The following is a 15,640-nucleotide window of genomic DNA, read 5'->3' as shown; positions in this document are numbered from 1 at the left end:
AACACACCAATTATTGCAGTAAAATGCAAGGAAAGTGTTGTCCAAATAGCAACAATGAGACAGCCCTGACAGAGGGCCTGGGTAGGAGACAGCAACACTCCTGATTAAACAAGGCAGATGAGGTGGCTCAGGGAACAGCTCCAAGGACAGCTGTGAAGGGAACAGCAGGTACCCATTCTCCACGCCCACGTGGAATGAGCAGATGATGCCAACCCTCAGGATACAAACGTCTCAGTAACACAGGCTGCCATTTAGAATCACAGAATATCTTCTGTTGGAAGGGACCCACAAGGATCGTCGAGTCCAGCTCCTGGCTCTGCATAGGACAACCCCCAAAATCACCTGTAGATCTGAGAGCATTGTCCAAATGAACTCTGGCAGATCCAGTGCTGTCACCCCTTCCCTGGGGGTCATCCCCTTCATGAGCTGCCTCAGAAGGACTGAACACCCTGCTTGCACTTAGCCAGAGATCAGCTCCAGGAGAGGGCAGACAGCTAAGTCATACCTGCCTCCAGCTTTGCCTGTTCAGGATTTAAACAGAAGGCTCCACCTCACAAAGCTGATAATCTGTTACCTCCTGCATCAGTAAAGCTGGAGCCACACATGGAAATGAGCTGTGCTCCACAGGCAGGTACAAAGGACAGCTGGCAAAAGAGAACAGCAGGGTGAGAGATCAATCCCCAGCATCTCTGAGTTTGCCAATCCAGCGCCTGTGGAAGCAATTTCCACAGCAAGAGCCGTCCTGCAGAGCTCTGAGCAGCCGCCAGCCAGCAGCACCCTCCTGTGACACATTCCTGCAGCTCCCAGGCAGCTGCTCAGCTTGAAACCCTGGAGCTGCACTTGCTCCTGCAGCACACTGGCATACGTGGACCTGGGCATCCCCAAATTCCCTGAAGGGGTATCCCCTCCACCTGATGCAGCCCAGCCTCTGTCGAGAGCTCCACACTTCCATCCCGAGATTGTACAAACTGTAAGACTGAGCTCTGTTAGACTGAGCTTTGTGGCTGCCCAGCAGATCTGGCATCTGAGAGAGAGGGGATGACCACTTGCAAGCATTTTCCAGAGGCAACCTCTGATCCAGCACGATTAGCATCCAGCATGATGATCCAACATCACTGAATCCTTCAGAAAAACCTCAGAACAACTGAGAAAAAGGAGCTGGATATATAATATGCCAACATAGGCAAAACCCTGTTATTTCCAGCAGCAAAGATGCAAAGCCCTTTCTGCCTTGTATCCAAACCTTTCTGCTCGCTTGTTGAGCAGGCGGATGGAGCAACCTTGTGCCAGGCTACACTCAGCCTGTTGTTTCTTCAACAGGACTTCAGAAAGCTAGACAAGAAGTGATCTGTGTAAGAGGGTCCTGTAGCTATCAGAGCTTTGGTTCCACTGCCTTTACTTTCACTGCATTCTAGCTTATGGATCTGCTCCTACTGGAGCTCTTTCTCCTGTTTTAGTCAATTCACAGACTGAGATATTCAATTATTTGAGCGGATGAGCAGAAACAGATTTTGTACAAGGATTACTTACAATTCCAAGAAAGAACATAGTTAATAGTCTGGTTCAACTTCACAAGCTGGAAATCTGGAAAGAACAAACTGTAATTCTAAACATGACCGACGGGATCCATCTGCCCCCCCAATACATAAGGCATGGATACAATGAGGAGGAACTCTTGAGGTACTGGAAGATATAAGGAACCTCCACAAAGAAATATTTGTGTATCTGAGGTAGTTCTGTCCCCAAGAACTTGCACATTTCGTGTCCTGAACTTCATAAAACCCAGGACTACAGGCTGGAGAGCATTGCACAAGTACTATAAAGATTATGATAAGCAGCTATAAAGATTAGGGTAAGGAGATCCAAATCTGAGGCTCGGTCTCCAGTATGGCAAGCGCACTCGTAGGGAATACGGAATCCGCAAAGAACGTGTACTTTCAAAAGGGGAAGGAGGAAGGATTGCCAGCACAGAGGCTTCCCTGTTTCAGTGAGCAGCACCCATCCACAGGGACAGGTGGCGCTTTCTCAGAGTGTGAGGACAGGAAAATACGCCTAATCCCTGGCGGTGCGACAGGCACGAGCAGAGGGCCGGGAGCAGCGAGGATACCCCCGGCTGGACAGGGCTGGCTGAGCATGCTGGGACATGGAGTCCCCTCGGGGGGAGCCGGCGCAGAGGGGAGAGCCCCCTGCACTACCACTCCCGGGGTGCTTTGCGCGCCGCGCCGTCTCCTAGGAGACGCTGGGATGCGCGCGGGGGTCCCGTCGGGCCGGAACTACCGCTCCCGTGGTGCCCCGCGCGCCGCCGCCGCCATGGAGCGGCGCGTGGCGGAGCGGCTCGGCAGCGCGCTGGGCCCGCTCGGCCTCGAGGCGCACGCCTTCAAGGTAATGACGTCACCGTGGCGTCATCGGAACGACGTCACTGCCCGCGGCGCTGAGGGAGCGCGGGGCGGGAGGGGCTCCCGGGCCGCGCAGGGGACGGGGGATGCCCGGGATCGCCGGGGGGGATGCCCGGGGTCGCCGGGGGTCGGTGCCCCGGGGCGCTCCTCGGCGCGGCGGGGCCGGGAACGCCCCCGCGGAGCCGCAGCGGCCGGCGCGGGTCGATGCGGAGCGCGGGGTCCGGCCGGCCCGCCCGGGAGCGCGGGGCAAGGTGACCGCAGCGGCAGCAGCTGCTCCGGCCCTTGGTGCGGGCCCCTGACCGGCGGGGTCGGGGGGTAACGCCACATCTGCCCCAGCAGGCGGCAAAGTCCTCTAGGCGAGCTTAAATTTTAATCTAAGTGTGGGAGCACCCGTCTGTGTAAGCGCTGACCACCTCACACACTCCTGAACGGCCTCTGACCTCTGTTCTGCCCTCTGCCACTGTCCCCTGTTCGGCTGTACAGGCAGGGCCTCCTTCCTTGCCCGCCCTACGGCAATCTGCAATAAACCAATCTGCAACGTCAAATACAATTCAATCTGCAATAAACGTGCCTTTCCCTCGGGGAGTGTTGTATCTGTCACCTGAAATATTTTAATTTCCTGCTATGATCTTGTTTGCATAAAAAGTACAAGGCAATGAGGTGGTGAGAGAAGTAATGAGAGAAGTGCCTCCAGAGTTTGGAAAATTTAATGCTGCTTGCCTAAAACACACCAGCAGAATGTGGGGTAGAATCCAGAAGGAAGACTGTAGCTAGCAGAGGGGAAACCTTTTAGCCCTGTAGCTCTCTCCAGATTTCATTCTGACACAGCCAGCCCGGGTGCACTGACTGATGTTCACTGGGAAACCAGCTAAGCTTAGATTCACATCTCTGATTCCTTGTAACATCTCAATTCAGCACCTTAAGAGCCACAAAACTGATTAAACTTAGAGGTTCATATAAGAATGTAAACTTTATGGTGACTCTAGTTTTGTTCTGTTTTTCCCAGATGGGCAGTCTGGCTGCCAGTGCCAGCTGCAGAGTCATTGTCAGAGTCATTTCACTGATTATTTAACATAACCAGTATATTTCATTTTCAAACTAATGTTCCATTACTCAGCATCTCTCTGTTAGACTTGGCCTTTGTGGCACCCTGGGAGAGAGGGAGTTGTCATAACCTAGGAAAAGACTGATGTTACTGTGCAGGGCAGTAGGAGTGGGGTGCAGGGGGTTTGGGCCATTTCCTCCTGTACTGTTGCAGGTCTGAGCTCTGTCCTCCTGGTCGTGCTTCCTGCTGCCCTGGCTTGATCTCTCATTTCTGGACTGTGTTATAACATGTCCAGCCCTGGAATCAAATATCCAAACGTGGCTGTGTCATAATCCATGCACTACTGGTAATGTTTGGGGGTGGTTTTAGCACTGCCAAGAGCTTCACATCCTTCATTCTACACAAGCATTTCCTGCAGAAGTCAAACATGCAACTTGTCTCACAAAACAGAAGCACTAGTTTCTTTCTGGCCCAAGATAAGAAAAAAAAAAAAAAACCAAACCACCAAACCTGTAAAAGCTTTATCTGAACCAAACCACCTGATTTGCATTGGCAAGACTGATTGCTCATACTTCCCTCTAGGTTTCTGAGCAGAGCTGGGTAAAGGGCAGACTGCAGCTGAATGCTGTTAGATTCTTATCAGCACAGCTTCCCCAGACTGTGAATCGTGGTGTGCAAAACAACTTGGTTTGAAAGGGAAGCCCTGGGCAGGCTGCCCACCTGGGTTGCAGATGAGGGGGGATACAGTTATTTGCACTTTTTTACATTCCTGCATGTCCACTAGAGTGATGTCTGTGTTCTAATGGAAATCTGTGTTTCTTTGCCGAAGGTTGGGTGGTACAATGCTGTTCTCCAGCCAGGCTTCCACCTCCCCTACCCAGATGACACACTGGCCTTCGTGGTCCTCAGCACGCCTTCCATGTTCGACAAAGCCCTTAAGCCTTTTGTGAACAAGGAACGATTAAAAATAATCAGAGATCCTGTGGATCAGTGTGTTTCCCATCATCTGTCACGTGTGAAGGAGGTAAGAAGCTGAAATAGCAATTCCATGTAGCGTTTTGGCAATAACCAGGTGGGCTGAGCAGCAGACAAAGCCCTGCAGGCGCCTGCCCTGCTCTTTGGAAGGGTGAAGCATTATTCACGGGGGTGGGAGCATCAGCAGGCTTTGGCTGCTTTACTTGCATGTTCTGCCTCTGGATTCCATCGTGCAGCTGTGAGGGAGCTCTGCTGGCACAGGCTGAATGCCCACAGCCTCAAACCTACTGATAGAATTCAGCAGCAGGATGTGGGCGTATGCAGGCTTCACGTGTGCCTGATTTGCTGCCATCCAGCAGCTCTGGAGTGGCAAAGCTTTTTCCATGAGCCTGGGCTGATGTTTTCCAATTTTTGCAGAAATTCCCTGACCAGAGGGTGGATGTCATGTTTGATTACGAGATGCTGCCGAGCAGAAAGCCCAAGTTCCTGGCACAGACAGCTGCCCACGTTGCTGGAGCTGCTTATTACTACCAAAGGAAGGATGTGAAGCTTGATCCTTGGGGGAAAAAGGTGAGGCAGAAGCAGTTCGGGAAGAATCACTGAACTGCAGCCAGTAAATTGTACAATGATTGTTTGCTCACTAGTCACTAGTTCATCTTGCAGGAAACTACAAAGTCCAGAGGTTCGTAAAGTGTTTCAGGTGGGAATTGGAACTTTCCAAGATCCTTCAAGATAGTAAGGAGATGTGCATAGAGAGAAGTGTCTTGATCTATTAAACCTACTTAGAATAAATAGCAGTGTAAAGGAAAACCTGTTGCTTAAAGTATTACAAACTGGGGGGAAAATGCTCTGTGGTTAATTTCTGTAGTAGATTTTCAGAAAGGAACCTTTCCCCACATTCCAGGGAAAAATGCTCTGTGGTTAATTTCTGTAATAGATTTTCAGAAAGGAACCTTTCCCCACATTCCAGGGAGGTGTGTGTGGGCACAGGAAAATGAGAGTGAAATGCAGTGCTTTGAGGCACAAATTCAGGAAAGTTTTCCTTTCTGTGTGGAGTGCTCTGTACAGCACTCCAAGAGAAGGTTTGGAGAGTTAGAAGCATCTAATGCTTTGAACTCTAACCTTGTTTAGACACAAAATGAGGCAGCTAGATATTTTTTTTTCTTCCAGAAGATCTTTGGCGTTTGTATCCATCCCAAGTACGGTGGCTGGTTTGCTATCCGGGGTCTGCTGCTCTTCCCAGACATTCAGGTGCCGTTCCTGGAACAGCCCGCCCCTGTGGACTGTGTGAGCACGGAGGAGAAAAGGATCGAGCTGCTGGAGCAGTTCAATTTTCACTGGCAGGACGGCCGCTACAGGGACATCATTGACGTGAAGGAAAGGTACTCGGAGGAGCAGAAAGCCTATTTTGCCACTCCTCCAGCCGAGAGATTCCGGCTGCTGGGGCTCTCACAGGAAGCGCCGAGAATCTCATTTCACTGAGAAGGCGGCTCCGCGGAGGGCAGAGGGCAGCAAAGGGTAACTCATGAGCACCGGTGTTCCCCGTGCCGAGGAGGAGGAGGAGGAGGGGGAGGATGGTTATGCTGGTACAGAGATGGCAAATCCGAGCAGCCTCAATGCAAACATCAGCTCCCAGAGAGAAGAGGGGCACTGCTCTGCGATCTGGGGAGAGGTGGGAGCGTCTGTTCTGTGCTGCTGCTGGTCTGGGGTGCCCTTTGGGGAGTCCAGTAAGATGCCGATTACCCTTTGGTTGGGAGTAGTTTAGACATCCTGGCAACTTTAAAATCCCTGCTGGTCATTACAGAAATCACTTTTGTTCTCAGTTTTCTTTCCAGATGTTCTGGTTTTATTCTTTTTAAGTGTAAAAAAAAATTCAGTCATTATACTACTTAGTTTGTTGATTTTGTCTAAACTTGGGGCAGGTACTTTTTAGCCAGCATTTTAATATCCTATGTCATGACTCTCCCTAGGGAACAGATGTCCAGTCTTTGCAGTCTTGCCTAGGTCCCATCTAAGCATTTATCCATTTATAGAGCAGCTGACTGGAATATTTGGAAAGATGCTGAATAATGTCCATATGAGTGGAATTTTACTCATAAAATAACTGACAGAAAAAGACAATTCTCGTGGCCTTTTCTAAGGTAGACCACATTGGTGTTAAAAGTATTTTTCAGTGCCTGCACACAGCACACCCCACACAGTTCCTGCCACAGTTTCCTGGTGTGCCTTCTGTGTGGGGAAGATTGTAAACCTGCACACATGTAAAAGCCATGGCACGAAGCCTTGTTACATGCACAGGAAGAAAGGAAAATATTAATGACATTCATGTTACTTATATTGCTGGATAAAACATGTTCAGTCAGAAACATAACATTTTTTACATGACTTTGTCCTGTTATATTTGTTCAGAGGCCACAATGCATCTGGAAATCAGGAATTAATTTATCTTTGAGCAATTTGAGGCTCAGATCTTGTTAAAATAATACAATACATTAAAATAATATTTGGGGGAGTTGTTTTACTAGACTGCAGTGCAATGCTGCTAATGGACAGGCACTTTTTTCCTTTTGATGGTATCAACACAATGATGAAGAAATACTCACTTTGCAGAACTGAGCCCTTTCTTTTTATGCTGGGATTCTTCAAACCTTTTGGAGACTCCACCAGGAAGGTTTTCCTCACCATTGTTCACTGCTTGATACAGTTGCTCACAGTCTGTACTCTAACTCATTGTAATCCAAATTCAGGATAACAAGTTGGCTTCCCTGTAAACGGAGTAGTGATCACTGGGTTTGGTCACTGCATTTGCTGTTACAAAAAAAGTCTTTGTTGCTTTCTATGTTTTGTTCATCTCTGACTAAGGCAGACACCTGACTTAGAATGTGATAAGGTATTGTGATGTTTAATTCAAGCTGAAGAATGAAATTTGTTTAAAATCTGTTCTTTTGTTACAGAATTACTTCTGGTTCAAATTTGTTTGATGTTTCAGAACTTTCCAACTGAACTGTAATTTAACAGGGGCTTGAGCTAGTGGCTCATATTAGCAGCAAAGACAAAATACTGATTCTCTTAGAAGGATAAATATAGACCTGAATCAAATCTATCTTTTTACATTACAATTTAAAGTAAAATATTTTGATTTTTTGGTATTGATTTCTTACAAATATTTAATATTTTGTGTTAATTTATTAAACGGATTACCATGGCCATTGCATTTCAATTTCTGTAATTTATTTCTCTTCAAATGTTATTTTGGTTAATAAAATATATAAAGTTAGTAAGTAAACCTCAGTACTGAGTATTTTTATTTAAACAATGCAGTTATTAACTTGTGGAGAACTCGAGATGTTCAAAAGGGAATCAATCATGGTGGTTTTAATATCCTGAAAAGAGTGAGCTAACTAAGACACACACAGTCCAGTATCTGAAAACTAAGGAAAAAATTGGTTATCTTAGCAGAAGTTGTTAAACTATTATCACAGACCCACTGGGATATAAAAAATAAAACCTACAGCACATTATGAGCAGGTCCAATAAAGGTTTATCTTTCCCAGGTCATATCAGCAAGATCATTAACAGCAAGCACCATGACAGTGCACTTTTCATTCCTTCCTCTGTTCTTAACAGTAACAGAAGTTCCAGACATCCAGTGAGACATAACTGAGGGACTTCCCCTCAGCAGCAATAAAGTAAGGCCTGGAATTTTTACTGGTTTAAACCTATTAGTGAACACTGAGTCACAGACATGTGTTCCTGTGCTTCTGGGAATACAGCTGTGCCAGGCAGAGCAGAGTACAAATATTTAGCAATATCCATTCCTAGTACAGTGATTTTACACTTGGATTGGGCATTACTTTCTTTCTGTTAGGCAGGTCACTGAGATCCACAGCTGCAGTGAGGAGTTTTCTCCCCTTGCTGGTTGCAGTGTGATGGCCTTTGTCTTATAAAACTGAAGTTTGAAAACCTGTTTGACTTATCTCATCTCTTGGGACAAGACCAGACACGGTGAGGAATGGATCATCCTTGGATCCTGAGGCATTGTGAAGGCAATCTTAGTTTCAGCCCTTGCAAATCTTAAACAAGTAATTTCAAATACCTGGATAGATTTACTTGTTCAGGTATCACATTTTACATTTTTAGATAAGTTTTTCTCTAAATCCTAATTTTTAAACATTTATTAAAGATTTTTTTTCCTCAGTATAACCAGTAGGGTGAGTATTCAAGAGATGAACAGGAAAAATAAAAGAAATTAAAAGCTACTTGAATTTAAATTCAGTTTTAGCAACAAGGTATTGAAGATATTTCAAGCTAATAAAATAGTTTATGGAGAATTAACAATTTTGTAATAGTTTTATGCCTTTACCATTCTTACTATCCTTATGTTTTCCCTATTTTTACTTCATTAACCTAAAAATAACTGGGACTTTTATAACAATTAAAGATTTGACAGACAATATCAATTAAATACAAAGCAGTCTCATCTAGTGACCAGCAGCCATCAGGGTTGTTGCTCAGAAAGAGAAGAACACCTCAGGAAACACCGTAGGGGGTTTTTGGTATGTTTGAATCAGTTACATCTCAGTGGTGCAACAGGCACTAAAGTTTCTTTGTGGTATGAAGAAGAGTGTGGCAAACTTAATTCCTGACACTGACTTATTTCCTTCCCCCGTAAAAAGAGTGGCTTGTAACAACGCTGTTTTCCCCTAAACTATGGAAAATTAAAGATGTTTTACTGTATAAATCAGTGCTAGTGTGTCAGACAAAAACAAACCCAACCTTAGGAGAGCAGGGAACTCTTCTGGTTTCGTGTTTTGATGGGGGTTTTAAAGTCTGGGTTGGGTTGGGATTTTTGCTATGTTTTTGTTTTGGGTTTTTTAGGGCTAGATTGCCCTCCTCTGGATCAGAGGCATAATTTTAACTCATTCAGTATAATATTCATGGTCTTTTATTAATTTGTGACCAAAATTATTGTTGGTGTAGCTACTATTTGACATGGGTTATATGTCTGAAAATGCACATTGACTTGAATTTAAATTGAATCAAAACCCCCCTGAGTTAAGACTAATGTATTTCAAAAACAAGATAGTGGCACCTACTGATCAGTGCCAGTGTGGCTATCAGCACTTTGCTAAGCCTCATGCAAAAAGTGTAGTTCATAAATTAGCTTTGAATACTGACTTCAGCAGCAGCAGTTCAGAACTCTTCCTCTGAGGGAAGTGGTTTTGCTGCTCAGTGCAGCAGAGAAACAGCTGCACCTCTGCAACCTGAACTTCCACAGATTCATCTACCAAAAAAGACAAATGTACTCATGAGAGGGTTTTTGCTGTTACCTTGGCTTCCTGTGCTATCATATATCCTGTGACAGATCATCCATCATGTTTCCTTCAGAAAACAACAGAGCATTTCCCTTCTAGGTTTCCAAGGAGGAAACAACACCAAGGAACACAAATGAGCTTTTCTTTTCCCTCTGTGACTGAAAAAGATGTTGACATTCCTTAGGAAATATGGTGGGGAACTTGAAAATATTAAATATTTTGTCATAAAATGAGCAGTAAGATATGTTAGTGGAATGTTTAAAATCTCTCCAGTAATATACCAAAATCTGCAAAATGTGATTATATTTGCATACAAATATTTGAAATGGCTACTATCATTCATTAATATTACATCTATAATTCTCATGTTATCTTTGTTGATGTTCGTACATAATTCAGTGAGAAAGCAATTTTACTTTTAATAACTGCATATGTTTTCTTTTTCCCCAAACACCTTGAAAAATTTCTGAAAATCAAACACTTACACTAAGATGCTTGCAGGTTTTTTCCTCATGTAGAACAAACCATTGGACCAGGAAAATTCCTTTAAGGGGTTTACAGAAGGAGTGGCAGGAGTGGAGTTTTTCTGTGTTTCTTAAATTTATGCAGAATCATTGCTTTTTCTGTGAATGTATAAAGCCTCTTATTCCTTTTAAAGGAATTAGTTTTAGGTTTTAATTTCATGTCATAACCTTTTTTCCAGTATTGTTTAGACTAGTCTTCCTGAATCATTCACTGTTGCTTCAGTCTTCCAAAATGTAAAAAACTGCCTTATTATTGTGAAAAGTGAATTTGATGAAATACATCAATTTTAGGCTACGATGTTTTATTAAGTGTAGATTGAAGACTGTTTTCCTTTCTAGATAAAGGATATTGGTTTCATTCATCAGTGCAGATACTTCAAAAATCTGTTGCTGTGGAATATGGAACATAAACCTATTGGATTTGGTGTCAGAGGACAGTGCAACCTTAATGACTTCACATGTATTTAGTCACATATCTGTGTTCAAATGGTTTCTTGCAGAGAAACATTCTAAATTCAGACATGTGTCCCCGTAACATGTACAGTGATTTAAGTTTCAGGTGAAAGAGCCAAATTTCACATTGAAGCCCAAACCTTTCATCACTAGGTGTGGTGAGAATTGCTTCCCACAGGCTCAGCTCTTGTTCAGGAGCACTGCAAACACCTCACAGCCTGTTCTCCTGCAGCCACCCGGGGTGTGCAGCACGGAGCCATTGCTAGTGCAGAGTCATCTGATTGTACAGTAAAGGCAAACTCCTGTTTTTTCTTTCCAAGGATTAAAAATAGAGCTACTATATCCACAGTGTTCTTTTTGTATGTACCATTAAATTGTATTTTTTAAAAAAGGAGACAGTAACAGCTCTAACACTTTCTGAATTATTTGTCCAAGCATGCTGCATCCCACTACTCTGCATTTCCCTCATTTCACCTTTTGCAAATTAGAACCAAGACATTTCTGGTTTAAATCCTGTACCTGTCTAGCAATATGCATCAGAATATACATTTGCATTTATTGTCATGTAATATAATACCAAACACCAGATCCACTGAAAATTTCAGACTAATAATGCATTTTTCAGACTATGAATACAATAAACCTGAGTATTTTAACATAATCTTTACATAACTTATTTTGATGTGTAACATTACTAAAAGCTTCTTTCATGGGGCTTTTGCAAACATACTTTCCTAACCAGAGGGCATAATTTTGCAATACCTGTGAAATATAAAATGCTTGCTTTTGTTCTCTGAACTGTATTGATTTGTTGAATAATCCAATAACATATTCAACAAAGCCCTGATAAAAAGGCTGGAGTACTTGTTAAGAAAATAGTACTTTTAAACATTAGTACCTTTTTATTCTTTTTTTCAAAACTACCGAGAAACTCACTTTGTTCTTTAAATATTGAGGCAAAGTTTTTCTTTTAAGAGTCTAAATATAAATATGCACTTGTTAACTTTGAAATAACAAACTCATAGGAGTACAAAATCCAGTAAAGGTTAAGTTCTGTATGTTGAATATTGAACATCCTATGTGTGCCAAGATATAATATATAGAATTTGTCTGATGCACAGCTTTGTATTATACATATCAAAAAAATCCCTGTTGCTCCTGCACAAATGCTATTATCTGAAAACTTAATGACAAATATCTGTCATAAACATAAGGAAATATTTTTTTAACTCTAGATAATATGAGAGAACACAATGTGAGTATATTGGGTTCTTGTAGCTACGTTTGGTGGCAGGAGGGTGACAGTGATGCCTTAAGTTTTAGCTTTCATATTTTTCAGATTCTGTGCTGCCTACGTGTGTAGCTCTGGGCATTATATTAAGTGTTACTCAGTCCCTTCACAGGGTAAATAGAAAAAAAATCCTTTTCCAGCTTGAGAACCAAGGACAACTGTTACAAGCTTCAGGCCCAAAAAGGATAAACAACGGTGAATTGAGGAGAGTAGTCTGGGAAGAAGGAACTTCATCACCTCAAGCTGTAATTGGACAATTAACCCCAATATGCAAATGCACCAAAACTCATAAATGTGTGAACCCTTGTGACCAGCTGCCCATTTTGTGACCATTTTGGGTCCATCTTGTGTGTAGCCCTGGCCAGGCTCTTGTACAGCCCATGGTGTATCCTTTAAGGCCTTTTATTAAATCCCTGCTTTATTCTCTTAGCCCCGTCTCATCGCTGTTCCAGGTCAGCCTTCTCAAGGCATCAACAGGGATGGCTTCTGTGAGCAGCTCCTGGAAGCTTCCACGGTTTCCAAGGGAGCCAATGCCACCCATCCGTGGGATAACAGAGCTAAGAGGGAGGGGGACAATTGTGCAACAACCTGGAGAGAGGAGTGGGAGAATGTGAGAGAAAAGCCGTGCAGGCACCAAGGCCAGTGAGGGAGGGGGAGGAGGGGCTCCAGAGCACAGATTCCCCTGCAGCCTCATTATTTCTCATTATCCTACTCTGATTTGATTGGTAATAAATTAAGCCAATTTCCCAAGCCTGTTTTGCCTGACACAGTAACTGCTGAGTGATCTCTCCCTGTCCTTACCTTGACCCATGAACCTTGGACTATTTTCTTTCCCTGTCCAGCTGAGGAATGGTTACATAAATCCCCAGGAATCACAGCAATCAGCTACAAATTGAGAGATCTAGGATAGAGACACAGTAAGATGCATTTCAGTTTCCCTTCACCTGACTATTGTAGAGAAATAAATGAATAAAGATTATATTTATAATAAGCACGCAAACTAGGAAAATAGATGTGCAGTCATTCACACATTAAAAAAAAATTGCAAGTATCACTATATATCACAATATCTATATCTATCTATCTATATATCTATGTATCTATATATATCACAATATCTACCCTTTCTGATTTACATCTTCAGGGAAAATCCCACTAGGCAGCTACCCCTCCTGTCAAACTCAAGCACTGCCTGAGTGAGATTTTTACCTCATGGGGAAATATGGCACCTGTTGATTGTGAAAGAAAAAGCAGTTCATAAATGTAATGAAAGTACAATCTGCATCTCGATACATGGAAAAAACCCACCTCAGAAAATGATTAAAATAATAAAAAAATATAGTTATTTGAATATCATAAAAGTTACACCAGTCTAAGATGTCATGATGCAGCACGTGGGGTATAAGCCCCAGAACACTTACTGCAGATTCCAAGCTGTATCTGAATCAACAGAGTTTAAACAGAGAAATAAACTTAGACTCTTCTTGGTTTGAAGAAGTTTTGTTGCCCATTTTTAGTGTGTTTTGCTTTTGGAATTGTAAGTAATGTAAACTTTAAAATGACAGCATAGCAAACCTTCCCAGGAATGACTCATGGCTGAAGAATAAAAAAAAGAATTGTTTAATTGCACTGATTCCCACAGTCAATCATTTGATGCATGCATGTAATACAGTTGCTAATCCTCAGGGATTCTGTTTCTTGGCTGTTTCCAGTTTCCACAGTATCACCACTCACCTGCAATGCCTAGCCAGGTACAGTTTGTAGCCCCTCAGTGTGGGGGAGCTCAAGGTGAGCAGGACACACAGGAAATAACAGCACATGAAGGAAACTCCTCACACCAGAGGAGTGGGATGAAGAAATGGACACAAGGGGTGTCTCTACAGGACACTCCTATGCCCAGATGTGCTGCAGGGCAGCTCTGACCTCTGCTCCTGACAGCAGCCACAGCAGGACACAGCAGCTGCTGGGGGGGTGGAACCACCCTTAAACCCTCATCTTCCTCCCAGGGCCTGGGATGGGCACATACAGATCCCCTTTTTGGAGAGAGGTTCAGGAGCAGAACTTCAGAGAACCCCTTCATCTTCTGTGTCCCAGGGTAGGTGACCAAGTAGCCACAAATCACTGTACAACTACCTGCAAGGGGATGTAGTGAGGTGAGTTTGATCTCTTCTCCCAATTAACCAGCAATAAGACAAGAGGAAACAGCCTCAATTTGCACCAGGGAAGGTTTGGATTAGATACTGGCAAAAATTTCTTCACTGAGAGGGTGGTTGGGCATTGAAACAAGGTGCCCAGGGAAGTGGTGCGATTCTTATCCAGGAAATATTAAACAACCCATGTAGATGTTGCACTTGGGGACACTTGGAGCCCTCCAAGTAACTGCTATAATTAATCTTATATTTCAAGGCTAATATAACAACTAAGGTAAGTCTTACATTAGCTTAGCCCTAACTTTACTCCTTTTCACTTGCTAGAACAGAAAGTTTGGTAACTTCTTACTCAGCTATGCTCATTTCTATTCATTTTACTTTGAACCATATAAATGCTCCTGTTACTTATCAATGCCTTCCTGGGAAACTGGCCTCATTTGTTATCTTGAGACTTTGGAATTTTTAAACATTAAGCAGAAGAGATCCAGCTAAATATTACTTTCACATATCTTCATGGAGATTAGCTACTTCAGTAGATATTAAAAGTATTTGGTACGAAGGCTTCTGCCACATACTTTTTGCAGCTGTACAAAACAAGTTTACTACTCAAGGCAAACAACTCTCCCCTTTGAGTAAAAGCCCTGGGCCTCACTTTTGGTGTTGTTGACTTTAAGCAGGGCACAACTTGTTTATGACTTGAGCTGAAGATGGTTACAAGGTCTGGCAAGAGTTTAATCTTGACAGGTACATGAAAATCACAGGGCTCTAACTCCCTTACATTGTTAGGCAAGAGCTCACTACTCAAGTCCTCAGCTTTGAAGTTCAGCCCTATCACGAGCCACCCTGAACTATGAAGCTACACAGCAGTCACAGCTTTGGTGTAACTTAAGGCCAGTCATGTGCTCTGAGTTTTACATAATAACTTGAAATACAAAGATTAAAGACAAGGCTGAGCACACCTGAGTACCAGATTTTATAATGCCACCCTTTTGATCTAATCATATGACTACAAGCTAATGGATAACTGGCATATTATCACTCTCATGACATGCAGTGGGAAAGACAGTGGATGAATGTTGTATATCCAAGGAAGTTTGCTTTCCAGAAAGCCCAGTATTCCCCTCCCATAGGGACAGCATTCAAACTCGAGGTTGGATTCCCAGGAATGACATGAGCAGTCAGTTTTGACTAAAGCAGATGCCAGAATGACCAGGCTGACAGGGTGCATGAGGAGATGCCCCACCTCTGTCACTCACATGCCCCAAGCTCAAAGCCTGACAGCCTGATCCTCCATCCAGCAGCCAAGCCATGACGAGTGCAAGGAGTACTTTATTACTTCAACGTGAAAACCAAGTCTTTTTCTCTCCATTCTAATGGAACTGTAGTAAAAGGCCTTTAGTACTCAAGATGTCTACAGAAAGGTTTCCAAAGTCCAGCCTTCACTGCTCCCAGGCCTCCTGATGACTACATACAAGAACAGTAGACAGTGTG

The 15,640-nt window shown here is 43.5% G+C and overlaps 1 protein-coding gene across 2 annotated transcripts; it reads left to right on the top strand.

Annotated features, from left to right (window-relative positions):
* The first annotated feature begins 2,229 nt into the window (after window positions 1-2,229).
* MMACHC (metabolism of cobalamin associated C) lies at window positions 2,230-7,702 on the top strand. 2 transcript variants are annotated; one of them, XM_063407188.1, is made up of 4 exons: window positions 2,230-2,382; window positions 4,271-4,465; window positions 4,834-4,986; window positions 5,587-7,702. In XM_063407188.1, the coding sequence occupies exons 1-4, from the start codon at window positions 2,245-2,247 to the stop codon at window positions 5,896-5,898; spliced, it is 798 nt and encodes a 265-aa protein (XP_063263258.1). In that variant the 5' UTR covers window positions 2,230-2,244; the 3' UTR covers window positions 5,899-7,702. The 2 variants fall into 2 exon arrangements, with proteins under 2 accessions (XP_063263258.1, XP_063263259.1); XM_063407189.1 differs by having other exon boundaries at window positions 2,234-2,382; window positions 5,590-7,702.
* The last annotated feature ends 7,938 nt before the right edge of the window (window positions 7,703-15,640 follow it).

The sequence above is a fragment of the Prinia subflava genome, chromosome 10 (genome assembly GCF_021018805.1).
Source record: "Prinia subflava isolate CZ2003 ecotype Zambia chromosome 10, Cam_Psub_1.2, whole genome shotgun sequence".
In the NCBI taxonomy this organism is placed as follows: domain Eukaryota; kingdom Metazoa; phylum Chordata; class Aves; order Passeriformes; family Cisticolidae; genus Prinia; species Prinia subflava.
The sequence above is the reverse complement of the archived record's forward strand: the minus strand, read 5'-3'. Positions and strand labels throughout refer to the sequence as shown.

Bases quoted from the DNA above. Each gene is read 5' to 3' on its own strand.
- MMACHC (XM_063407188.1), top strand. From the start codon at position 2,245: ATGCGCGCGGGGGTCCCGTCGGGCCGGAACTACCGCTCCCGTGGTGCC. The intron at 2,383-4,270 runs GTAATGACGTCA...TCTTTGCCGAAG, and splicing joins TCGAGGCGCACGCCTTCAAG to GTTGGGTGGTACAATGCTGT. The intron at 4,466-4,833 runs GTAAGAAGCTGA...CAATTTTTGCAG, and splicing joins ATCTGTCACGTGTGAAGGAG to AAATTCCCTGACCAGAGGGT.